General features: G+C 44.5%; 1 protein-coding gene and 1 pseudogene across 5 annotated transcripts in view; one reads left to right on the top strand and one right to left on the bottom strand.

The window, feature by feature from the left end:
* The window catches only part of LOC148033264 (uncharacterized), a 147,055-nt gene that overhangs the window by 93,386 nt on the left and 26,742 nt on the right, over window positions 1-26,927 (top strand). Inside the window, exons 9-11 of one of the 5 annotated variants that reach the window (XM_087681150.1) lie at window positions 4,482-4,600; window positions 4,680-4,859; window positions 4,944-5,349. The exons of 1 other annotated variant lie outside the window; for it this stretch is intronic. In XM_087681150.1, the coding sequence (XP_087537276.1) occupies window positions 4,482-4,600; window positions 4,680-4,738 (178 nt within the window). In that variant the 3' untranslated portion in view covers window positions 4,739-4,859; window positions 4,944-5,349. Of the gene's footprint in view, window positions 1-4,481; window positions 4,601-4,679; window positions 4,860-4,943; window positions 5,350-26,927 lie in introns of those variants that run through there. 3 more of the 5 variants (XM_087681152.1, XM_087681149.1, XM_087681154.1) reach the window with 3 other exon arrangements.
* Window positions 13,627-16,269, bottom strand: LOC148033265 (uncharacterized; annotated as a pseudogene).

Here is a 26,927-nt window from a genome sequence, read left to right as displayed (position 1 = left end):
ATGTGAATAGTCTCTACTATAGTGGGGCACGTGGTTCCAGGAAGTTGATTGTTTGATAGGAGTTGCGGCCGGCCCTTGCGGGACAGATAGACATCCTGCTTTTGCCAGAGCACAAGCTCACCCTCACCTAGGCCCATTGGGTAGGGAAGGTTCTCTTAGGCAGGTCACACACCTTCTGGGAGTATGCCATCGGTGCCCACGGCACGAGTGGAGGCGTATGCATCTCTATTGGCCCGAGTCTTACTGCTTGCGTACGGGATCATGGGGCGATTGTGGTCGGGAGGGTTCTATGGGTCAAGTTGGATATTGGGGACTTGTGCATCGGAGTCTTGAATGTCTATGGTCCCACTGAGGTCAGGGCACGTAGCACGTTCTGGGTGGAGATTGCAGCAGGACTCCCAGAGGTGGACTTTTGGATTGTTGGAGGAGACTTCAACAACCTCGAGGCCTTAGAGGACCAGCAGGGTAGAGGCAGAACCTACCAGGGCATGGCTGGGGAGGAGCTGGAGGCATGGGAGGTCTTCCTACTGGTAGTAGGAGCTCTCAATGTTTGGAGAGATCTAGCTTTCCACAGGAGGGAAAGGTTGTTGGATTTCTCGTGGGGATACAAGCGGCTAGGCGGAGTCTTGCTGGAGCGGTTGGATAGGTTCTATGTGGGAGAGTAGGGATGCTCTCGCGGAGGATAGATAGGGCAATTGGCTGGCACCACTTTGTCTAGTCCTCCTGACAGTTGATCCTCCAGCATCTTCCCTCGGTACATGATCTCGTTGGATCCCTGACTCGATCTACAGGAGAGAAGAGGTGAAGAGACATATTGAGCAGAGTTGGACTAGGGAGTGGAGTAGGAGGGACCAGATCGCAGAGGAGGTTGCAGAGGTCCTAGCTGAGTCGAGTAGTATATGCCAGGAGGTAGCCCTACAGGCTAGGTAGCATTGCTAGGAGGAGGCGAGGAGAGAGAACTTCTGCGGGACCTAGTAGCTATGTAGAGATTATTATAGGAGACACCAGGGGATCACATCCTCCACGCATAGGAGGTGCGCGCACGAGCAGCCATTGCTGGCCTAGAGGACAGGTGCTTGGAGTTCTCATTCCGCACCTCAACAGCCTTTTGGGTGCGGAAGAGGGACACGATGTGCAAGGAGTTCTTTCAAGCACACTAGCCCTGCACCTCAAGAGAGTAGATACTCAGTCTTCGGGATCAATATGGGAGGATTCGCTCTAGCCCAGACGAGGTGAGGGAGATTGCCACCAACTATTACAGACGTCTTTTCCATCAAGAGATAGCCTCAGCTCGAGGACAACGTTGCAGATAGCAGGATTGGGACCACTTCCCGTCCCTCGTCATAGATGACATGGGACGCTGCCTCTTAGCCCCCTTCAGAGAGAAGAAATTAGAGGAGGCTTTCGACACACAGGACAGGCAAAAATGCTCGGGAGAGGATGGCCTCTCCAAGGCTTTCTTCACCACCTCCTGGGAGGTAGTGAAGGACCCCTTACTATTGGCTTTCCAGGAGATTTTCAGCTCAGGTTGGATGCCAGGGAGTTTATTGGCAGGTCTTATCAGTCTCCTCCCCAAAGGGGGAGACCGGTTGGAGCTATCCCAGTGGAGACCGATCACTTTGTTGCAAGTTGCCTATAAGGCACTGGCAAACATGATTGGTAGGCAACTCCGCTCTATGCTGCCAGACATCATTTATGACACAGAGATAGGCTTTGTCCACGATAGGAGCATCTTAGACAATGTCTTTACCTTCGTTGAGGCTACAGAGTGGGCCCAACATAGTGGTCAAGGTTTGGCTGTACCACTCGTGGATTTTGAGAAAGCCTACGACAGGGTGGACTGGGACTTTTTGGAGGGCACTATGGAGAGGTTGGGCTTCCCCAAGGCATGGATCCATGGGGTCTCTGCACTCTACAGATCGGCTACCAACAGGGTTCTCATAGATGGTAGGAGAGGGGAGGAGTTTTGGCTGGAGAGATTGGTACGGCAAGGTTGCCCACTGGCCCCGTATCTGTTCTTGCTCTTTGCGGAGGCGATGTCTTACTTTCTCAGGTCACGCGTAAGTGGGCTACGTGGCCTTCGACTTCCAGTGAGAGAGGAGATGGAGGTGTTAGAGTCAGAGTATGTAGATGATACAACACTTTACATAGAGGATGATGAGGTGATGCTGGAGAGAGTGAGACTAGCGCTTGAGGTATTTTGTACTGCGGCAGGAGCAAAAATCAACTGGCGAAAGTCGGTAGGCTTACCCGGACTCTAGTACGGAGTGGGGCGTCCACTTGGGATGTAGATGGGTGTGCAGAGGAGAGACCGTCCGCTACCTAGGGTCCCAGGTGGGACTTGACATCACCCCTGCTCAGTGGTTTCTACCAGTCCTCAATTCTATTTGGAGGAAGCTGACCTATTGGAATACTGCTCACCTCTCCCTAGCAGGCCGGGCCTTGGTGGTCAACCAGGTCCTCCTAGCGATGACTTGGTACATCGCCTCATGTTGGTGTTTCTCCTCATCCTGTGCTGCTCAGCTTCACCACCTAGTGCGGAATTTCCTTTGGGCTGGGTCGAACGGCTCCAGGGATTCTTGGGCCAAGGTGGTGTGGGCGACCATCATTCGGCATCGGTCAGATGGAGGGCTTGGGATCATTGACCCAGAGTAATAGAGTATGGCCCTTTTGGGCAAGCTGGTAGTCCGCGGTCTCACACCAGGAGGGTAGACCTGGAAGGTCCTACTACAGGAGGGTCTCCAGGAGTGCAGATCGAGGCTCTGCGGGGATTGGAGATTGTCCTTGAGATGGATCTTCACGACGGCCCAGATCACACTCCCCAGATCCCCCTTTCTACGTAGCTTACTTCGGGTGTGGCAGGGCCTCCGTAAGGCCCTAGTTCAGAGCCCCCCAGGTTGCCATGAGGAGATAGACCGCCAGTCGGTGATCTGGAACCCCCAAGTCAAAGATCAAGAGGGGATATAGATCGGCGAGCGCCCCCATATCCAGTGGGCTGGTTGGGAGGCCGGCCCAGCTCGCACCATCAAGACCTGGCGAGAGGTGTACAGGTGTGCGGACGTGGAGGTGTTGTAGCAGGTATCAATTTGCCAGAGAGGAGTCGAGTTGAGGGGAAGGGAGATTGATTGAGGTGGCTTGGCCTCACGGTACGAGAGCCGGTAGAGCTTGGGGAGGTATGGGCCACTAAGTTTTCACCAATAGGTATCCCCCTACAGGTGGCAGGGAGAGTGGGCAGCGCCTTGCATGGGACTTTCTTCACCGTTCAAGAGGGGGGCATCTGGCCCTTGATAGAGGGCAGCAGGATGAGGGGATAGCTATCCTTTCATGGAGGAGGATTTGGGTGGTGGGCCTTTAGGGGAAGACTTGGCGACTAGACCCCTATGTTTTCTGGGAGGAGCTCTGGGAGTGGCGCCTCTGGATTTGGGTGGGCAGACTGCTGGATGAGCTGGAGTGGGATCCATGAGAGTGGCTATGGCCGGCCACTGCGGTCGCCAAGAAGCCACCGAGGTTCTTGGAGTACTGAGCTATGATTGGTAGACACGTGCTGATGCAGGAGGACATGGATTGGGCATTGTCACGTAGCAGGTATTGGGCAGAGCATAGCATCACAGATGCTTTCCGACGGACTTTTTGGTGCTGCCTATGGGACAGCTGGAGGCCAAGGAGGGTATCGTACTTTGTATGGCTGGTGGCACATGGAGGCTTGGTGGTAGGGAGTTGGTTAGCCCAGATGCAGAAGGATGGAGGATGTAAATGTTGCACACAGCAGCTTCTGGAAACTCCAAAGCACTGCCTTTGGTTGTGCGAGGCAGCGCTGCTAGTGTGGAGAGGAGTATGCCACATCCTCCGCCGCATTGCACCCAGCCTTGGATGTATCTCTTGGGGAGCTTTTTGCTGGCAGGCAGTCAACCAGGGTCGTCACCTTCTGTATGAGGCTGGGATGCAGGACACAATCTTCCTTATTGAGGCTAGGTCGTGCGCAGTAGCTGGCTTGGAGGCTCTACCCATCTGCCAGATACTGGTGCCTACAGCACACCACTCTGAGGTATGGGAGATCCTAGGGAGTCTCACTGGATGGCATATTTGGAAGGCGCGGTGTTAAGAGGTTTTTGGAGGAGAGAGACTTTCTGTACTGGTGACTTTGGCAGAACTTTGGACCTCCATCATTCATTCCTTCGCAGCCGATGGGATCAGGAGCTCCGTCTTCACTTCATGCTCACTTGGGGCTGTCAGGACTTGTTTTTCGTGATGCAGGCAGGCAGCCGCAAATGGCGATACACCCCCCCTCCATGGCTTCTTGCCCCCATCCCCCCTAGACCACCCTAAGAGGCCTGTATATTTGATACTTTTGTGACTCTGTAGCAGCTCCAGCTAGTCTGTTGAGCTTTGTATTCAAGGTTTTCTGAAGCAATATAATTAGCCACACTTTATTGGCTAAAAAAAGAAAAAAAATACTATCAATCCTCATACATTCTGGTAAGGCATCTGTGGTGCAGACAGGGTCTGCTTCAAAGAAACAACATGGTGTATTCAGCTTGCTTGACATGGGAGCTTCCATTGGTTATCACTATGGGTGGTGGATACTCTAAACCACCAGATGGTAAGTACATCTCTGCAATAGTATTGAGAGTCAAAATACAAGTAAATGCATTAAAACTGGTAGGTCTCATGCTTTGCAGCATCCATCGAAGCACATGCTGATGTGTACCGGTCGGCAGCATTTCGATATTACTGCTGATCATATATCTTTGAAGCCATTGGAGAACAGTATATTCTGAAGCAAACATTGATGTGCATGTTTCATGTGGTGGCAGACGTCCATGTACATACAAGGACTGTTGTCTATTGTAAGCGCACAGGTCTGTATTTGAATCCTATGCACTCCAATGTCCTATATTTGATGATGCTTAAAGAATGATCCTAACAAGGTCAAAATCATGCAGACCTTAAGAGTCCATGGCACTTGTTTGCATGGAAAATCAAAGTGCTACTTCTTGGGGAATGAGGCTTGTACTTCTGAAATCTGTGATGGACACCAGCAAATCTCAAGTAAACATTTACCACATTTACCCTGACAAACTTTATATGAGGGTGGTGGTTGTTTAGATTTTTCAATCCTTCCCTCTTGATATTTTAGTTGAATGTGGAAAAAGTCGTGTACCAACTTAACTATTGGTAGAGGAACTAACTTTTGAAGTATAGTGAATCTCTCAGAAGCACATTATGCACTATTTGAACTACAGAACTGACTACACTTCCAACATATTTCATGCACAGCGTTTTGAACTTAAATCTGTTTAAAAACTTTTGTTGTACACCCAAGCAATGCTTATGCATCAAGCCAGAAATTTTCTCTTGGGGAGCCACGAATTTCTGGACGTAGACCAAAATCAGCAGCCTATCAGCACTAGATCAGAGAGAGGTTCCAGCACCACCCCACCACCATTCACCAGCAGACCTTAGCACCCACTGTATCACAGTATAGTTAATTGATGAGGTGAAGATCCCACATCATTGCATTACATTGAATATAGCTTTTGGATTTGGAGTTGGAAAGAGTTACCTCTAAGGGTTAAAATGAGCATGAGGGCTGCAAACTCCATACTAAAGAGGAACTCAATGCATCCAAACTGGCTGCCCTAACAGCTAGTTACCTTGCACACAAGTTTGGCAGAAAAAACCACAGACATGGCTTGTGCTTGCCTCTTTTCGAAAGAAGAAAGACCATGTTTCCAAATGCCAATGGCCTCTCAAGGAATGGATGATATAAAGCCATATGGCTGAAATTCCATCTACTCAAGGAGTCCTCCATTTCTCAGTCACTGTTCTGCATATTACTTTCCAGAATGCTAAGCTATAATGTTGTTATATCTTGTTGGTCAGGAACTGAGGTGCATCAGGAGATTAAATAGTCCATGCTTGTGAAATCCTCATAACCCAATGTAGGGCCTGAGGTAGTACACTATGTAACCGATTTCCCACTCTACAGGAACAAGTGACAAACATGACCACCGAAACTTAATTCATTGAAAGGAACAGTACATTGAAGATGTTCAATCAATTAGACAACAGCAAATCAAATTCTCCACCCAAGGACTACCTTTTGGAAACAGTGTGGTTGCTATGCAAAATTTCATGAGTTAAGGGGCAAACCCATTTATGTTCTTTGAATCTTCATATGGTGGCTAATCCAGAGTAATCTGGAGAAGGTTGTTTTACACTAGCTGAGTGCCCATAGTCAGCCCTCTTGTGGGTTACTGCAAGCAAAGAGGGTCACCTTTCAGAGCCTGATATTGCCCCAAATCTATGCCTCCAACTTTGTAGAGATCCTGGCTCACCTATCCTGATCATCTGCATCTCGTCCAGATATTGTGCTTGAAGGATTGTGCTCAAATCACTGTCTAGGATATCACTGATCACTCTCTAGGATATCACTGATCTCTTCATATTCAAGCCAGTCTTGTGACATTTACAGTTTTGGTGGATAGATAAGCTGGGATTATTGAACCATCTGCCGTGGTGGCTCCGATCCTCACCCTGCTATTCAGAGAGTATCCCACCTACCTCACTGATTCAGTCGTAAGTACAAAGCCTTCCCAGTACACACGCTGCGGGTCCAAGGCCATGCAGTAAGTGGCTGCACAGGTGGAAAATGGTCTCAGGAGGGTCCGATGACATAGGGGCAGGCGGCAGTCACGGCCTCAGCAGGCCACACAAACACAGGACCCTCAGCCAAGGGCAAGTGTTCGTGCTATGCATCCCACTGAAGAGGCCCCCCCAGCAGTAGCAGCACCCCCCACCATGGGAGCGCACCTTCATTCAGGGTGGTTACACCCTCATCCGGATAGAGAAAGGGTGCAGGGTTGTGTCCCTGATTCAGCACACCACTGTCCCCCCCACCAGAGGCTTCATCACATCACTCAGCTCCCTTGACCATCTCCCCAAAATAACCCCTAGCTACCACCCTTGCTTAACCCCACCCACAAGGAGTGACAAGCCTCACACACTGGTATCTTCCTCCTTGTGGCATGCTTGAGTGCATCAAAGATAGGAAACAATCTTACCCTCAGGTCCAGCCATCAGTGCACAGCCAAGCTCTACACCAAGGAGATCTCCCAGAGAGAGAGAATTTACGAAAAAAAGAGAGAGAGAGAGAACTATCTTGCACAAGGAGATTCCCATGTCCGTAATTTGTATTGGTATTCTCTAAACTATCTTGCACTTAGTAGCAGGTTAGAGATATCCAAGAAGATTTGGAACATCTTGCCCCCAGTGCGAGTCTTGAGTGCATCAAATAGAGGAAACAATCTTACCCTGAGGTCCAAGCATGAGCACAAGACCAAGCTCCATACCAAGGATATCTCCAAGAGAGAGCCTTGACATGACACAACACTTTTCCTTGACATGCCTAACTTCTCCCACATGAGTTCTTTCGTAGCGGCCCTTGGACCAATATGAGAGTTGTAGGTCAGGTGGAGTTAAACTTACCACTTTGGAGGTTGAAGTCTTCGTGAGAGCTGGATTTACGGAATGCATTTTCACAAATTTTGAAGCCGTTTTGGATGTTTTTATGACACTCCCAACATTTTAGAAGCCCAAAGTACGTAAAAGAGCACAACGTTTATGATGTTTCCAATGGTGTCGAAGGTGCCTTTTGTGCAAATTTATAGGTGTGAGTGCGTGATGGGTGCAAGACAGGGAGTTTCGGGGGTGACAATTCAGAAAGTCTGTAAGATGTCAAAGTGCAAGACAACCTTCACATTTTATGCAAAAATATGGCCAAATAGCCTTGAGAAAGTGAGAAATATGAAGTGCACTTCAAAAACTTCAAAATGAAATTAAAGGTGTTGAAATGAAACAAGAATATGTGAAAAATGATGAATAATAGCTAAATAAATACAAAACATTACCAAATGTAGAAGAAAATAGAGAATACATATACAATGATTACGGTGAATATTTAATTATTTCCTTTTCTTTTTCCATGCGTGCAACCTAGTCTGTAGCGCAATGATGATACATAAGACTGGCATTGAGACAATCAAACTCATGTTGCCAATAGTTTGTCATAAGTATATGAAAGTCCTAATGTTTTGCAAGAAAAACTAGCAAATAGAACTTCAATAATTTTTCTTTGTAGAGGCACAAATGTATCCCACACTTTAAAATGACATAGAGCCTCATATTTAGAGATAGAAAGATATGCCACAGAGACCATTTTCTTGATTTATGTGTCTTTTTAAATGAAATGTGGACATATTTCATGTGTATTTCAAAATTTTCATTTTCAAAATTTTCATTTTCATATATCATGTTTTCATGTGGTTATAACACACATGCACCATATGCTTTGAACCATCTTGACGGGGCAACATCGAGACTTGAAATGGCCCTTGGTCTGTCTCCAACCCAAGAACTTGCCAAGACCTCATAAGGTGATGAGAATCTTTTAGATTGTTTCTTTTAATCCTCTTTATATGGCATATTTTACTTCATTTCACTCTTAACTCCCTCCCCTCAGCATTAAGAGGGTCTTTATCTTGATAAGAAACCCAACCAAGGACTTATACCTAGTCAAATTGCCTTATGGAAGAAGGTTGAACACCTATTGCATATGAGGGATAGTCGGGGATAACACTCATCTTGACCAACACCACCCTTAGTAAAGGGAAACCAATAGGCATGTCCAATAGGACTACCCAAATATAACAAAACATATTCAAGTATAATAATAAACAAGCCCTACCTTCTCACCTCAATATCAAAACGTTGATGAACATGAAAATAAGGGGACCGAGACACCTCGTATAAAGGAGACAATCGTTGCAGCTCCAAAAGCTCCCCCTAAATGCACTCCAAGGGATCCTATACTTATATCTCAACAACAATGCATGAATTAGTAGCACTTGTGCTCAAAGGAATAATAAAATGACCCTCTCATTCTAATGAGATAAATCAAGTCACTACAAACAACGTTAGAGCATTGACATTCATTTCCCTAGTCCCTAAGAAGTAACATTATGCTCAGCCACTAAACCAAAGGGGAATGGGCCTCTTGGGCTCTAATAAGATACAACACATATCGCAAATAGCAACAAGGATTACTAATAAATATTTATTAGGCCATGTTTGAAAGGTAACCATACCAACTAGTCCCAACAAAGGTGGGCCCCAAGGGACCTTACATTGAACATATGCCCATAAGGGTCCTATCTTGTTTTCCCTCTCTAGATTCCTCAGACACGTTAAGGGACTCAAACACAAAAGAGTCTTACATGATCAAATCTTTGGACATGCATAGTTAGATTTCTAGTCAAAACCCCTTTTTCCTTAGACACATGCTCAGCTTTTTGTGGTATTTTCTAGATATGCAAGTCTTGAGTTGCACATTATATCCAAACTTGCACTTTCGTTAAAAAAGATATCAAGGTTCCATGGTATCTCATCTTGTCTAAGTCTTATATATTTTGTGTCCAATGAGATATGACCTAGGAAACTTATGTGTAGGGATTGATATTCATCAATGATTTAGGCTTGCATTTTATATCATCAAGGCCTAATATCATAATTAGGTCCATACCTCTCTCTACAAGGACTTTGCAAGTTTCTAAATAAGGTTGGACTAGTGTACGTTGTCGTGACGCTGCATGTCCACCACTATGAACTTGAGGGCGGAGTTTTTTGCCAAGAATTTGAACTCATTAGCCAGTGTCATTAGGAATTTGTTTTCCGTTGTGTGTGTCTTTTTGTTTGCCGTTCAATTTGAACTACTAGTTTGAAAATTTGATTGCTTGGTTTCATCCTAAAATATTTGTATTCACTGAGTAGTACTGAGGCGCAAGGATGTCGTGTGGAAGTCCTCCATGTGAAATCTCTAGATGTAGCCTATGTTGGGACGATTTCAAGATGATGTGGACAATGTGACAGTATCATTAGCAGAGAAGGAGCTGATAAATCTAAACATTAGGAAGTATATACTAGCATTTGGGAAGCCATGTCTTCATTTTTGAGCTTTTCTACTTTGTGGTCTTGAATACCAACATGCTTGGGACCCTTAGGAAAGGGTATCCATTGACCTTAGACTTTGTGTGCAATCGAGAAAGTGGAGGAGAAAGCAAAGCTTCTTGTCTTGCCTTGTGGAATATATGGAGGAGACAGGGTCTTAACACCTAACTCAAGCTTTACACAGGCATGCTTTTAGTGCATGCCTCCAAGCTTAACAGAAAGAGGAGGCTATTGTTAGATGGGAAAAAGGAAGTGTTGATGGATAGTGGGGGAGTCAAAGGTAGCCTTATGATAAGGCTAATTTTGGGGCAGCATGATGTGCTTTTTGGAGGATAGGAGTTGACAAGAAGATGGTGATGGAAAAAAGCCAATCGGAAAGAGTAGCAGTGGAATGCTAGATGTGTGGCTAAGAGGAGAGGAGAGCCGAGGCCAAAGCTTGGCAAACAGCCTGATGCTGCTGTGTTGCCGACTTGAGAGCAAATCATATCGCAATTTGCCATTATCGTCCGCTCTACAGTGGAGGCAATCGTCATCATCAATTGACATGCCCTTAGGCTAAAAAAAAGGTTGGCATAAATGGTTGACAAGCCCGTGCAGAGGACTCAAGAAGAAGATGACTCAGAAGAAGAATAATAACGAAAGGAACAAGGAGGAGGACAGAGAGGGCATCATCATCATAAGGATAGACTCCACGGTTATGATTGGAGAGAATTGTGAGTTTCTGAGTTGATGGTGGGCATCTGCACAAGAAGCTAGAGATCTCAATGAGTTCAACGGATGATGGAGCTTCAACTGCGGCAGTCTATGATTTTCCATAGATCCAACAAGGTGTAACCGAGGCAAGCTACACTGATCAGGAGAAAGTGAAAACTACCAACCTGCTGAATATGATCTCACACACCATGGACAGAGCCAGACTGTAGTCAAATTGTGAGCACCATCGCATCAGGGTGGTGGCCAAATCGTGAGACATTACTTCGGATAGCATACCTACATGCCAGTCACACGACAAAGGAGGCTTTAGGTGGGCTTCAGACTCCACGAAGTGATGTTGCTCTTGAGAACTTTCATCAAAGCTGAATGCTTTTTCAGGTTGTTGACTATAACTTGAAAAGAGGATATCAGCATGATTGACGTCGTGAAAAACTGCAATCATGGAGTCGACTTGGGTGACATCATGTGCGATCTACAAAAGGCCGCATATTGTAGAGGCCGACTGTTTGAGGCTATCACGAAGCTACATGGATGAAAATTAGCGAGCTACTCAATACTCTTCTGAAGGGTAGAAGAGCCATGATCAGTTTTGTGGAGGAGCACATGAAAGCAAAGCAGAGTCTTATTATGAGTTATCACCTTAATAGAGGAGTGGGCTGTTCTCGTGTTCTTTGCAATAGGGCTATTGTCCTAATCTACAGAGCATGTTTCCTGGTCTCTTGCATGTATTGCGTGCGATATCTATTCTTGTCAGCTTGATGCATATCTTTGTCCCTTCTTCCCGGAGAAGTTAGCTCAACCATCGGTTACTAGAAGAATTTCAAAATATGGTGTTGATAGCAATTCATGCATGTGAGCTACAAATACCATCCTCAGCATACGGATTGAAAGCAAGTTCATTTGCAAACTGCTGAAGATCTATCTACTTGGAGAACTTGACTTGGATTCTTAAGGACAAGCACTTGGATTTGGGATTTATTCATGACTAGAAGCTCTTGAACTTCATTGAATACTTGACTTAGCATTTATGGCTATGGGTTTAGCTCTCCTGATTGAGCTTTGGTTTTGTAATTTGACTTTGGATTTGTACTTGGAATAGAACTACAATATATTGGACCTTTGTCATCAAATTTGCTGTCTTGAATTGATCTTGATCTTGCTTCCATCTCGCATATCGTCCTTGGGACGAGCGACTTTCGGAACTCCCGCACGTATTCCGTGTGACATTTGGTGAACCCGATGTGAAAGGGTCACTTCTGTTCATCAAGATGGGGGACCCTTTGAATAATCCAGCTTCATCATGTTGCAAATCAGAGTTGAAGGCATGATAGAGTGTGCACAAGAGGGAGAGAGAGAGCTCAAGTACAAGAACAAAATCTTGTTTAGTCAGTTGCTCAAAGTACAACTAGTACACTCTCTTCTACTTGAGTGTGTACTTTAGGCTGTTTATATAGCCACTGGAGGAGTTAGGGTTAGGGTTTTCCCTGTCCTCCGGTCCATTTACACCTAGCTGCCCTTATCCTCTCTAGTGTAAGGAGAATTCCTATGCTTATCTTTCAACACCCCCCCCCTCAACGCCAAGTGGCATTGGATAAAACATAATAGGATGGCTCCCCGTATTTCTCAATGAGATGCCTTTATAAATTAGGCTATAAGAAAAGGTTATAGGTAGAGAGTGTTACAAGACTCAAAAGATTCGGGCACTTGTGGATTGGGAGTCAAATTTGATCTCTGATTCCTTAGGTATTTCTGGAACACCAGGATACTTACTGGTGATATGCCCGGTCTTTTTGCATTTATTGCACTTCATTTTGTCACGATATTTCTTTTAGGAGTTGCTCATAATATGCCCCTTTTTGTGAAGGAGCACTTAGTAGAAGTTGTATGGACTAACACTTGCTCACGGGAAGTAAATACTGAAGACCCTTTAGTATTGTTTCTCTTCTCTTCATGTACTTGCTAAAGTTGGGTTCGGGATATTAGTTAGGCTAGTCACAAGGGTTGGAAAAGCCTTATTCACAAACTTTAGCAGGATGGCAATGGCATCTTTATCATGGATGGATGCTTGAACGGAGGCAAGTTGTGCCCATAGTTTCCATGCGTTTCGGAAATGGGAGTTTCGAAAACTGGAAGAAACGGAGTTTCGGCCATTTGAAATTTTGGTGGAAACGATGTTTCGGAGAAACCAATAAATTATGATTAAATATACATATATATACACATACTAAGTATACTAGAGACTAGAGTCACTGGTGATTGAACAATCTTAATTTTTAGCATAAGAATCCAACTTTCAAGACCCATGATTTAAATTTCACAAATCACATTGCGCAGCAATTTCACATAGTTATCAATTTCGCAAGCTACAAATCACAAGATTGAAGAAATCTTAAATCACCCAAAATAACTTATAATATTTGGAAAAAAAAGTGTAACATACTAACATCATAACATCTGTCATCCAAGAAGCATAATCAGAACTTAAAAGTTAAAAGTCAAGTTCATTATTCATGAGACTTATCACTCGTCACTCATGATAATACGAGTAGTCACCGGTGAGAGGTCATAGTACTAAGTAGATACATGATACATCAAGATTCATCATTCATCATTCAAATTTCAAAAGAAGGCAACCTAGATTCTAGAATCTAGATACATCTAACATCAATAAAAGCCAATTTAAAGAGTCAAGACTACAAGCTATAGGAATGATCATATGATGTATCATGTGAGTCGTAACATGTCTCAAGAGTCAAATATCAAAGTAAGATAATAGATCTATGAGATCTCAAAGAACTATAACTTCAAAGTTCAAACAATGGCCACTGGCCAGCCATGGGAAAAAACATAGGCAACTGACAATTGTCAACAATGCTCAACATCAATGATAAAAGCAAGGCTCAAGGCTCAAGCATCTGTAGCAACATCATCTATGCCAATAGAGGTGATGTTATCCTGATCCTCCTCTGGCTCATCGCTATCCAGATCAGCTGACGAGCCAAAACTATCAGAAGCCCTTGAATCTGCTAGAGATTTTGCTAGAGCAGCTGAAGTGCTAGCTCCATCTATGGCTCTTTGACATTGTGAAGCAGTCCTGTTGCGCGTAGTATGGCTCGGGGTTATCATGTCCTGGTAGAGCATGGTATATATATTCCACTCCTCTGGAGTGATGTTTGGAACAAACCTCACATTCTCTATATCGATCTTGTCAATATTTACCTATGTTTATTTGATATAGAGATTTAAAAAAGTTATCATCTTTAGATTCTAGAATTGGCATTCAAAAGTCAAACTTGAAAGACCATAAGCTATTAGCAAAATATAAATATAATCACCTGCGGCTCGGGATGAATATCGTTTTTCTCAAGCAGTTGGAGGTTGCAATGGCAAAAGACCAACCTCTCTAACTAAGCACTGGTAAGTTTATTTATTTTCTTTGTATGGAAAAGGGCCCAAGTACTCCAATTTCTCTCACAAGGGCCTGAGCTACAATCTTGTGAGAGAATCCGTATAGCAATGCGTTTCTATAAATCATCATTCAAATAGAAACACAAACGGAGCCATAAGAATCTGAGATTCAACTTTCAAGAATCAAACTATGCAGTGAATGCTAGTGATAATAAATTACAAATATGTGATTATGTATAACTATTAAAAGAAATCTTGGAGTTGTAAATTACCAATGTGGGCGCACAATTTCCATACTTTTCTCACCATGAGATAGGGTGAAGTTGAGTCTCTCTCAACTTCGCAGTCTCTCTACCAAAATGCAAACTCTCATTGCGGAATGTCAAAAGATCATCCTCAATCCTTTGAAGCATTGACACATCGCCACATGTTACCTTTGTCATATACTCCATGAATCCCTCCTCTAGCTCCTCACACTCACTCTTATCATCTCGCCAAAGAGAATGCAAGACATGGGATAGTGCATGAATTGGTCTATGAAACCAATTCCATCTCCTCTCCCACTTAGCTACGATTTGAGCAGTCCTTAAGATGTCAACATTGAAGAAATGTCAATTCAAGTCTCAAGAATAGTTATTCAAATTTCAAAATGTACACATATAATATCGATTTGTAAACTAAAGACTTAAGAGTTACTTACTTGTCCGAGGGCAAAAAGTTATTTTTTTAAAGAGCCTCTCCTATCTTATCCATATACTCATAAAGAAGACCCATAGTGCTACCCTCCACATCGGTAATGCATAGCACTATGTAGATAGGATTGAGAGTTCTCACCATAGCCTCCACATCTTTCCACCAAGTATCATTCATGACATTGCACCGAAATGCCATGGTCTTTGGATAATCATACTCATCCCATTGCATGAACTCATCAGACCATATAGTGCGCATCAACTCCTTGTGAGCGTGCACCAATCTCTCAAGCACAATGAAGATATAGGTAAATCTGGTGGTGGAGGGTTTTAAGAGCTCAAGGTGGCTAAATGAGTGAAATATGATAAGAACCTTGGGCCTCCTCCTCACAAAATTGACCATACTTGTGGCCGTGTTGAATATGGCCTCAACCCATTGAATTTTGTCTATATCCTCAATCAAAAGATCAATGGAATGAGAAGCACATGGTGTCCATACAATGCTTGGAAACTCCTCCTCTAACACGCTGCCCATGGAGATACAATTGCTTCCATTATTGGTCACAACCTGTAAAACATATTCAGGCCCCATTTTCAAGATGACACCCTGCAAATGCTGCCATATAAATGCACCTGTCACTACAAGGCCTGTCAAAGAGGCATCAATGTCCTTCACAAACATAGTGCCCTTACAGCATGAGACCATGACATTATACACATTTCTCCTACGGGCGTCAGACCATCCATCACACTTCTTCCATGCATCTTTCAATGGCTCTAATTGAACCTCAATGCATGCCTTTTCCTTCTTGAGCTCTCGTGTGCGTAGTGCCTCTCAGGATGGGCCCTCCCATTCACATCCAATGCAGCTGATGGCTTTTATGGTTCGCCTCCATTGCTTTGTTTTAGCCACATGGAAGGGAATAACACATCTAATGAACAATCTCATCAACTCTCGAGTTGCCTCAGCTATGGCTTGCTTTTGCATAGCAATATGTATGCTAGCCCTCTGTAATGAACCTCTAGGAGCACCTGAAACATCAGGCTGAGGCAAAGGAGTCCTCGTCGCATGTGAATTAGAGACCGAGGCTGAAGCGGATGCACTTGCAACAGGATTTGATGTAGCCCTACTTCTCTTTGACGGTCCAACCACACTTGTGCTACCCTCTTGTTGCTGAGCTGTGGCTAAGTCTTGGTCCTGTTCTGCACCAACTGTCGGAAGACCAAGACGTTGCCTCCTCCATAAATCAAGAGAAAGCTTCACATCTCTTGGCACATTTGCACATGGAGCTGTGTCGCTTCTTGGCACATGAGCAAGATGGTCTTCGACCCTAGTGACACTCCCTGTTTTCACCATGCCACAATAAATACATTTCCACTTTTTAGATCCACCTGACCCCTCATATGAGGTTATGAGAGTAACATGGTGCCAATTAGGATCAGGAGACATGGTATTTTATTAGGTGCAAGCTGTCCAAACATCAAACAAATAACACATAAGGTTGAAATAATGTGTAGATGGTTGGCAAGACAAAAATTTTCTTATATCTTGGCTGAAAATTGCAAAAATTCAGTTTTGAAATCTACATGTGTTATGAAAACAGGCTGAATGTTTACAAACAAATGACACATAAGGCTGAAATGTGTGCACACAACTGGCAAGACAAAAAATTTCATGTATCTTGGCTGAAAATTGATTATTGCAGACATTCAGGTCTGAAATTTGCATGAAACAGGCTGAATGTTCACAAACAAATGACACAAGGCTAAAATAGTATGCACACAAGTGGCAGGACAAAAAATTTCATATATCTTGGTTGAAAATTGATTATTGCAGACATTCAGGTCTGAAATCTGCATGAAATAGGCTGAATGTTCACAAACAAATGACACATAAGGCTAAAATAGTGCACACACAACTGGCAGGACTAAAATTTTCATATATCTTGGCTGAAAATTGCAGACATTCAGGTCTGAAATATACAGGAAAACAAGCTGAATATTCACAGCTGAAGGTTACCTTTCGAGAAGAGAGTTTTCAGCGTTACCGAGTGACCACGGGATGATGTGCAGCAGTTCAGGCACGATTGCTTCAGTTTGAGCAGATGCAGCAGTAGGAGAGTCCAAAACGAGCAGGGGGAGAGACGAAATATGCAGGTGACTAAGAAACACAGCCTGTTTTGGGGGGCTTTACCCTGCCCGTCCCTTGTCTGGCAGAAACACCGTTTCCCAGAAACGAAAATGGCCAAAAAAGGCCATCCCATTTCTGGACACCAGAAACACGGTTTCTGGAAACTATGGCTGTGCAATAAGCCCCTTCATATGTGAAATGAACTTGCTTAGATCTTCTCCTTGTCTGTATTCCAAGCTAAAAAACTCAATCTTCACCCTTGGAAAGGGATGTTTCAAACTCCAAATTCGCTCACCCGAGCAGATGGAGGCAACGCTTGCTACCAGCCCGCTTGATGTCAGGACCTTAGTAGCATACTTTGACAGATGGATCGAGGGCCAGGATTATTCATTGCTTGGAGATGGGACTGCCATCACCATCTCTTTTCCTGGCCTTGATGAGTATTTTACGCTATACCTTTTTGAGATTGGCAGTGCATTCGGCCACGTCATACATAGGGATAGGACTTTTGCTGACGCAGTCTCAGAAGGACCACATAGATACCCATCGGACCGAGTGATAATACCCACAGAGTCTTTTTGCAATGCCTTCCCCAGAATATTAGAATTCCCTCCATTCACGGGGGCTTTCTTATCCAGCCATTCTCTTATACAAGCCTCCTTGGTCAGTGCTTTACCTGCAGGATGATTGGACATCTCGCAGCTGAATGCCCCAGGACACGCCGACGCTAGACCTCCTTCAGGGATGAGGGAGGTGGTAGACTTGAGAGAAGTGATGCAGAGCGCCAAAGACGGTGCAATGCTAGATAGAGGAGGAGACAACGCCAGCGAAGAGTGCGCGCTGATGAGAGGCAAAGGCACGAGGGCCTAGAGCCGAGATAGTGGAGTGATCAGGGACGTGAGGCCGTTAGCCCATGTAGAGCCACTGCAGTCCCCCACTGCTCCCATAGATGCTTCTATGGATGCCCAAGAGCTAGAGGTCCCACAGCCACCGATAGGGGCAGCACTGTAGACGGATGTGATTCAGCCCACGGAGGTAGCGACACTAGTAGCTTCAGATACGCCATAGTCCCCCAGACCATTGCTCCATTAGGTTGAGCTTTCCAAGCTTAGGCTATCTCAAGCACCGCACACATAGCAGGGAGGGGAGGCGGTGATAGCTGAGGACAGTGAGTAGGAGGTAGAGGACTTAGATGCCTACTTTGAGGACTTCCCCCTATTACACCCCGCAGCAGAGATAGCGGAGAGGACACATGATTGGGTATATACTAGGAGGTAGCAGAGGTAGGCATGGGCTATACAGCCATGCTGGTCTGAGAGGTTGAGACACACTCCATGAGGATACTCATGGAATGTACGAGGCTTCGGAGGTCGTCACTTTAGGTAGGGCCAGAGCCTCATGCGACATGATTTGCACAAAGATCTAGTTGGAGGATCGATTGATTTTCTTATGTTACAGGAGCACCATCTTTCGGCAGACAGGACATCCCGATGTTGCGGGAAGCTATTGCTAGGTCAGAGTCACACGTACTGGGCAGCAGCTGCTGTAGGTGCTACCGAGATATAGGCTGGAGTATGTATATGTGTTGGGGAGCAGTGGACTTAGTCAGTACAGGGCTGGGGCTGGGTCTCGGTGAGAGTGGAGGAGGCACTCATTGGTTTGTTGGCCATTTACGCCGCGAATGGCCAACAAGACAAGAGATAGTTTTGGACCACCCTTAGTCAGTCTCTACCACAGGTTGATCACTAGATGGTAGGGAGTGACTTTAACATGGTGGAGGCTCTTGAGGATAGGAGAGGCAGATGCAGAGAAATCATTAGGGGAGGAGAGCAGGCTGCTTGGGAGGAGTTCTTATTCCAGATTAGAGGCCAGGACCCATGGTTCATAGCAGAGTTTGGCAGGACCACATGCTCACTTCAGTTCTCCAAGAGAGAGAAGGCGATATGAGCCAAGAATTTCTCCAGGATTGATCGATTTTATGTGGATGACTGGGCCTGCGACAAAGGCGGCCTTACAGGCATCATACATGGCACGACCCTCTCGGACCACTCTCACCGATTCAGATACTTCGTCTTGAGAGAGTAGGGGGATCCCATTCCAGTGTCAGGATTCCAGAGCACTTGTTTTATGAGGATGATCTTAGAGAAACAATCACACAGTGCTGGAGATCTAGACCCTTCTCAGCTGGACGGGCAGCTAGTGACTTGGATAAGAGCCTATAGGAGATTAGTTCCCTCTTTAGAGAGGAGGCCACAAGGATACAGAGTCTGTAGAGAAGGAAAGAACTGGTAGGGCATCTTTGGTTGCCTTACAAAGGGAGGAGGAGAGACGGTTAGGATGCAGATGGATAGCTGAGAGGATGCATACCGCCAAGGTAGAGATTGATTCCATGAAGGAAGCTAGATCACAGTACATATTTCATGTGAGCGCCTCTTTTTGGACTCAGTCTGGAGATAGGGTTAATAGGGATTTTTTCTGCACCACAGGGCCTAAACACTCTAGACAGGGTGTTCGGAGACTCAAGAGAGCTGATGGATCCATTGCACAGAGCCCACTAGAGGCAAGACAAGTGGCCACACAATATTATACATCCCTATTAGGATCCACCACTAGACCCCTTGGATATGAGAGAGACAGAGAAGCAGTTTGGCAGAGCACGTAGGGGGTGGTTACAGACAGGATGAGCAAAAATCAGATGGCCCATTTTACAGAGGAGGAGTTGGAGGAGGCACTTTGGGCACTACCCTCAAGAAAGTGTCCAGGGGAAGATAGACTAGATAAATCCTTCTTTGTGAGCTACTGGGATCGTATAAAAAAAGGCCTTTACTCAGCCTTTGAGGAGATTATGGCCTTAGGGACTATGTTAGAGAGACTCTCTGAGGGGCTGATTCATCTTATCGCGAAAGGAAGTGGAGATAGATTGGAGATCACACAGTGGAGACGGATCACCTTGCTTGGAACTGCCTATAAGATCCTCGCAAATGTGATTAGTCTCAGGCTAGCACCCGTGAAGGCGGCTAGGTTGGTCTGACCGACCTAGCATATGAGGCTCCATTAGTCGGCCAAGGAATATTCCAAGGACGTGGACCCCAAAATAGGGGCCTCTTTTAATTCCCTTACCGTGCAACTCCATGCAATGTGCCTTGAGTTGCTACCAGCTGAAATACTCCGTCTAACCCAAAGATTAGACCCACAATGGTCACCTTTTTGCCATCCGATCACATAGACCTCATCTAACATACAAGTCAAGCCTCAACCAATATCTGGGCTCACATATGGCTTCTTCTCATAATGGGGGCCTTAGAACTTTGAGCACTATGGATCATTGGTGGCACCTTATGAGGGTGGTGCATTGAGCATATCTAACAGCCCCCCTCAATGTTCACTCGCAGGTGAACTATCTCCTTGGCCCAATGCCGAGCCTTTGAAGATAAACTTGAAGTAGATCCTTACTAAGTGCTTTGGTGAAGATATCTGCTCCATTCTCCTCTGTTGGACAGTAGACCAGTTCCACTATCCCATCCTCAATCAAATCACGCACATAGTGATACAGGATCTCTATATGTTTGGTGTGCACCATGAAATACTGGGTTTTTTGGCAATGGCAATGCAACTTTGATTGTCACATCTCAGCACAGTTGGTTCTTCATCTTGCACTCCCATATGCCATAGGATCCTTCTCAACCATACTACTTCACATGCAACAAAACAAGCTGCCTTGTACTCTACTTCGGTAGAAGACAATGCCACTGTTGGCTGTTGCTTACTAATCCAAGAGGAAATTCCTAAAGCCAAAGAGAAACAATAACTAGAAACTGACTTCTTGGAATCACTGTCTCTTGCCCAATCTAAGTCATAGTTCCACATAAGAGAAGTTCCGAAAGTGTATGTGATACCATAGTCAAGAGTTTCATTCAACTATTTGAGTACCCGCATCCCAACCTTCCAATTGAACGGGATGCAATGGCAGTGAAGAAGGAGAAGAGGAAGATGCAGGAGAGAAGAGCACACACAATGTAGGTGCTGTTGAGAAATAGACAAATGATGTATGCTCCAAGAGGAGCTGTCCTGAATCCCATATGCACAGTGAGGAGAGTGGAACAACTCAAAGCCTATAAAGCATTGTACTTGACTATGAAATGAACACAATATCATGATGCTTTGTACTTTCAGTTAAGTGTCTGTCATTGTCAATTCTACACAAGATTGTGTTTATGAGTCCAAGCTAATCTATCTTGGAACCTAATTCACTTGTGTAATAGTTTATCTCTACTTGTCCATGTCATTATGAACTTGGTCTTCATCTTTGATCCACCATAGCTTGTGTCATGTCCTAGATCCGCATCATTTAACATGGTATCAGAGCCCAGTTGGGCATGGCACAGCTCATACTCTGAATCTCTAGTCTCTCTTCACCTCTGGTGATCTCTAACCAGCTCACATTCAGCTCACATCTTCAGCTTCAACTTCAAATCTCAGTTGGACCTTGTGGCAGCCATAGCCAGACTGCACCTACCCACCTTGGAGCTCTTGGATCTCTCTCTACAGGCCATATCTTCAGGTGATTCCTTCTGGAGCTATCTTCCCTTGCTCAAGACGCTTCATCCTAGCACTTCAATCAATGACATTACTGCTTCCTAGCTCCAGCATTACACAAATCGAAACGCGCTGTCCTGTCTGCGCCTGTTCACGGTCGTACTGCTGACGCGAATCGTACGGTTCGAAATCGACCCTGTGAGCATAGGGCTTTTGAAGCTCACTATACAAGCCTACTCCCCATACAATATCTTGGGCAATGGTGAACTCGTTGAGCTGCACGAACTGAAAGAACAGTCGGCTGTCTGAAACCCTAGAGGAAGCCATATCCAGAAATTTGAAAAGCTTGCTAACCTTGTTCTGTTTCTCATTACCATCATCAACAGTGATTTTGATCACTGAGGAATAATCTCTGAAGCTCATTACTAGTCTGGAAGTGTCTAAGGAAGCTCAGAAGCCACCCACGAAGTTCCTGAGAGGAAGCAGATCAAGTACCGACTAGTATCCATTAACACTCAACTAGTGTCAATTTGACACTGATTCTCTTGTGTCTCTTGACACATTAAAATACAATTTTTTGCTGGTTAACTGAAGATTAGCAACATGGCAGAGCTTGAGCAAATAGCAAAGTTCAATGGAGAAGGCTTCCATGCCTGGAAGGAAAAGACCATGTATCACCTAATGCGGAAAGACTTGTGGGATCTGTTTGAAGATGATGCATATAACAAGAAGGAAGATGATGAAGACGGGTTCGTTGAAGAAGAACAGTTTAAATCCAAAGAATGGAAGAAGATGAATAATAAGGCACTAGGCATCATTGCCTGGGGATTAAGTGATGATGTGTTACATTATATATCTGGCATTAGAAATGCTAGAACCGCCTGGGAGGAACTTGATAAAATGTTTGGTACTCAAGCAAAGAATTCAAAGGTAAAACTTCTCATGCAGTTTTATAAACTGGATATCAAAGACAGTGCTTCTATGACCATACACATTAATAAGTTTAAGAGTTTAAAAACTCAGCTTGCATCTCTTAAAAAGAATATTGAGGAAGATGAAGCAATAGCCGTACTGTTTGCAAGTGTAAACAAGGATCCATATGAAAATCTTGTGTCCACTTTGAGTAATGTTCCAAGCCTCACACTTAAAGATATTGAGCACTCACTACTCGATGAAGAAGGCAAAGTAAAAACCAAGAATGCAAAAGACAATGTCTCATCATCTAGGGAAAATCTTTTGTACACCAAAGGAGCTGCTGGACCTAAAGGAAGAGGTCGAGGATTCATCAACAACAATAACAAGGATCGGATTACATGTCACTATTGTGGTAAGACTGGTCATGTAGCCAGTGAATGTTTCCACAAGAAGAGAGCCCAACAATTGCAAAGTGATCATCACCAGAACCAATACATGGAAGAAAGAGAAGAAGAAGAATATGCTTCCACTACCATCAACAACTCTGACAGATTGTTTTGAAGAACTTTCATTGTATCCTTCATATGTTTTTCCCATAGTGGATCTTTCTTAGTGAATTTGATTTGTACAACCCTTGCCAAGATGTAAAGTCTCAAGCTTTAACTTGACTAGGCTGCCTATGAGCTAGTCTTCCGGGCCATGTTATCATGAAGGGGGGGCAAAAGCCAGCAAGTGTAGGAACTCATCATTTGAGGGGGGGTGTTGAGAAATAGACAAATGATGTATGCTCCAAGAGGAGCTATCCTGAATCCCATATGCACAGTGAGGAGAGTGGAACAACTCAAAGCCTATAAAGCATTGTACTTGACTATGAAATGAACACAATATCATGATGCTTTGTACTTTCAGTTAAGTGTCTGTCATTGTCAATTCTACACAAGATTGTGTTTATGAGTCCAAGCTAATCTATCTTGGAACCTAATTCACTTGTGTAATAGTTTATCTCTACTTGTCCATGTCATTATGAACTTGGTCTTCATCTTTGATCCACCATAGCTTGTGTCATGTCCTAGATCCGCATCATTTAACAGGTGCTATCAAGAATGATATGACAGCCTTATTACACTTTCATATTATATATGAATAAAGAATGGGTGGTCTATGTACATGGGTAGGCCCATTGCCTTTTACCCCAACAACCTCGCACTAAAAGGCCAATGGGCCAGGGAGTGAAAAAATAAAGAAAAGGGAAAAGAGACAAGGTGAGGAATCATGACACCTCACCCAACGCCCAATCGGAAAGCGAGGTGTGCAATAAGCATTGGGAACCTCTATAGAAGAGTGAAGCATTCCCAAGTCCATGATATCCAGGAGACAAGCGATCTCACAGCTCCATACAGTGGAGTAGTCCAAGAATGCTTCTCATGAAGCAAGCACAACTCATGAGTGCAAGGTTGTAATGCATAAGCATCAGAGTAGCGCATAGCATCAGCGTGGTGCATAGGAGACAACTGAGAGCACATAGACTCTCCAAAGTCAATCATAGAAGAAGGGCCAGCATCTCGGATACATGTCAGATGGGGTCTCAAGATAGTATGTGGCCTCAGTGAAGTGGAAGACCGACATACAGCTGTAGCATCAACCATAAAGTACACTGTAGCATCAACCATAAAGTACACTGAACGTGCATCAAGAGGCTTGAGAGGTGTGTGCGTCTCATAAAAGACAGCACGACGGCTGTGTATAATCTGTTGGGCATCCAAATCCCATAACGTGTAAGCCTGAAAGTCACCATCTCCATAACCAAGGAGGATACATCTACGTGACATAGGCATATTTGGCATAGATACAAATGCCTGGCAGCCAAACATCCTCAAGTAATCATAGGAGGGTCTCATGCCACTCCATGCCTCATGTGGTGTAATACCATCCAAAGTCAAACATGACGTCCTATTAAGCAAGTAGACTGTCGTCATAAGGGCCTTAGCCCAAAAGCCATAAGATAACCCAATTGTGGTATGTATAGAAGCAACCTTTGCCTGTAGAGTAAGGCATATGCCATGAGCAATCCCATAATACTATGGGCATAGGAAATCAATGCCAGTTTGCTGACAATAGGTCTAAAAGCTGGGAGAGATAGCATGACTCTCATAATCCATCTGCAAATACCTAGGCCTACAACCAACAGAATCCATAAACCTGTCAAGCATAACTGCGGCATCCTCAATCCATACCAAGGAAAAAGCCCAAACACAGTGGGTAGCATGATCCATGAAGGTCATAAAGTATGATGCTCCACCAAGTGACTGGGAAGGCATAGGTCCATATGCTGCACAATGGACAAGATCTAGAGGATCATGCCTCTCATGATCGCCATGAGCCAAAGGGGCTCTGCAAGGACCAGTACAATGAAGGAAAGCATCAAGATCTGCATGTGACAAAGGAGGCAGCATGGAGTCTGAACGAGACAAGATCTCCATCTCTCTGTGTTGCATATGACCTAGGTGATAATGCCATAACAATGCATGTGGTATCCGGATAACTGCAACCATAGAATCTCCCACATGAGAGACATGCACTGGGTAATGAGAACCAACTCTAGAACCTCTTGCCAAAACCAAGCAAGTACGACATATCTTCCATGACCTATCCTGAAGAGAAATAGAGTAAACTGCATCATGCAAGTGACTGACAGAAATCAAGCTCTTACTGAGCATGGGAACATGTAGAACATCCCTGAGCATAAGAGAAGTCCCACTAGACAAAGCTAGGTGTATGTCCCTTGTACCAACAATAGCATAAGTTTTCTCAAGGCCCAAATCAATACATCCGTCAACCTCCTTGTAAGAAGAGAACCATGCTCTATGAGGGGTAACATGACAAGATGCCATAGAGTCCAAAAGCCAATCAAAGGCATAGGTATGATCACTGAGTAAGTAAGTTATAGGGAAACAAGATCACAAGAGTACATGCTCTACTGCATCGTTATGGGTAACCACATGTACCTCACCACTAGAAAGAGTGGTGACACTTGTTGCATCATTGACTCTCTGCTCATGTTGAGTCTGTCTCTGTCTCAGCTGCTCTCTAATCCGTCTAAAACATTTTCTTTTAACATGCCCAAGCCTTTCACAATGGAAGCATACAACATCTATAACTGAAGAACCTGTAGAAGACGACAAGGAATCCAAGTCATCATGAATAGGGCTATCCATAGCATCCACGGAGCTCAAGGAGTCGAGGGTTGTTCCAACAAAGGGAACCTGCTCATAAAGACAATCATTTGCAAGTACATCAGTGGTAGAAGCATGCTGCAAAGAATTATGAAACCTCAACAGACGGGAGGACATAAAGGCATCAACCAAGGATGCAAAAGCTCCCACATGAAGAAGAGTCATAGCCAACTGCATGACATAACCAACCACAATACGGTAAAGCATAAGACATGTGTCATAAGAGCATACGGTATTCAACTATGAAATCAGTCTATAACCATATGCATATGCAGAGCTCTACAATACATCATGCCACCTAGGAACGTCCAAGTCAAGTAAAGACCGACAAGTGGCGAAGCATCCTGCAAGAGTTAAGCTCCAGGAGAAGCCTAAACATCTGTACAACAACATCCAAATAAGTGGCTTTGTAAGGTACAAGACAGTAGACAAAGTGCATAGCGAGGTAAGCATGCATAGCATTTGTTCTTTGACATGCACTGGCAATAAGAGCCCAACTAGCATAGAGGCTAGGCAACAAAGAAGCAAGAAAGCCATAACTACATCCCAAGCATTGTAAAGTTCACTAATCGACCAAATAACCCGCAATAAATCCAAGCACCAATGAGCATACAAAGCTCTGCGAAGACAATGAAGCAACTCTGCTCAATATATGTCAGCATCAATTAAATATCCAGGGATCCATAACATTAGAGCATAAGACCAAGTAGCATCCAAGGTCGTAACGAAAAAAGCCAAACCAACTGCTCCACAAAAGTTCTCAAATGCAAGTCTTGTCAAGCCCAAACATTTGCCATACTGCAGCCGTGAACCCAAAAGCATCCACCAAGACATAAACCCACATGGGTAGCCTAGGCATAAGCAGTCATAAGTGGAATGCCCGCTACAAAAAAAAAAGACAGTGAACCATAAAATTGAGCTCTACTTCTTGCTCAAAAGCATTCCAGGAGCAAAAAGAACCATGTAGCATCATCCAAATACATCAGTACATAACCCCAAATAGCCGGGAGCACCCCGTGACCAATAGGCATAACCCAACTCTAGCATAAATAGCTTCAGCCCTGAAGTTTCCAACAGTAAATAAATGTCCAAAACTGAGCAAACAGTGGCTAAATCCAAGCGCAAAACCATAGGCATACTTTCACATATGTATAGGTACCAACCGGGCATAATCGGGCATCAAATGACCATGTAACATAAGCATAAAATGTAATGACCGGGGGCTGCCCTGTTTTGGGCTGCCTGTGGACCATGTAAAATAGTCAATGGTTGAGAAATTTCAGCCCCAAAAGC

The sequence above is a fragment of the Lygodium microphyllum genome, chromosome 7, assembly GCF_053477565.2.
Source record: "Lygodium microphyllum isolate KBCC chromosome 7, Lygodium_microphyllum_v1.1.10, whole genome shotgun sequence".
Taxonomy (NCBI): domain Eukaryota; kingdom Viridiplantae; phylum Streptophyta; class Polypodiopsida; order Schizaeales; family Lygodiaceae; genus Lygodium; species Lygodium microphyllum.
This window is presented reverse-complemented; position numbering and strand designations above follow the sequence as displayed.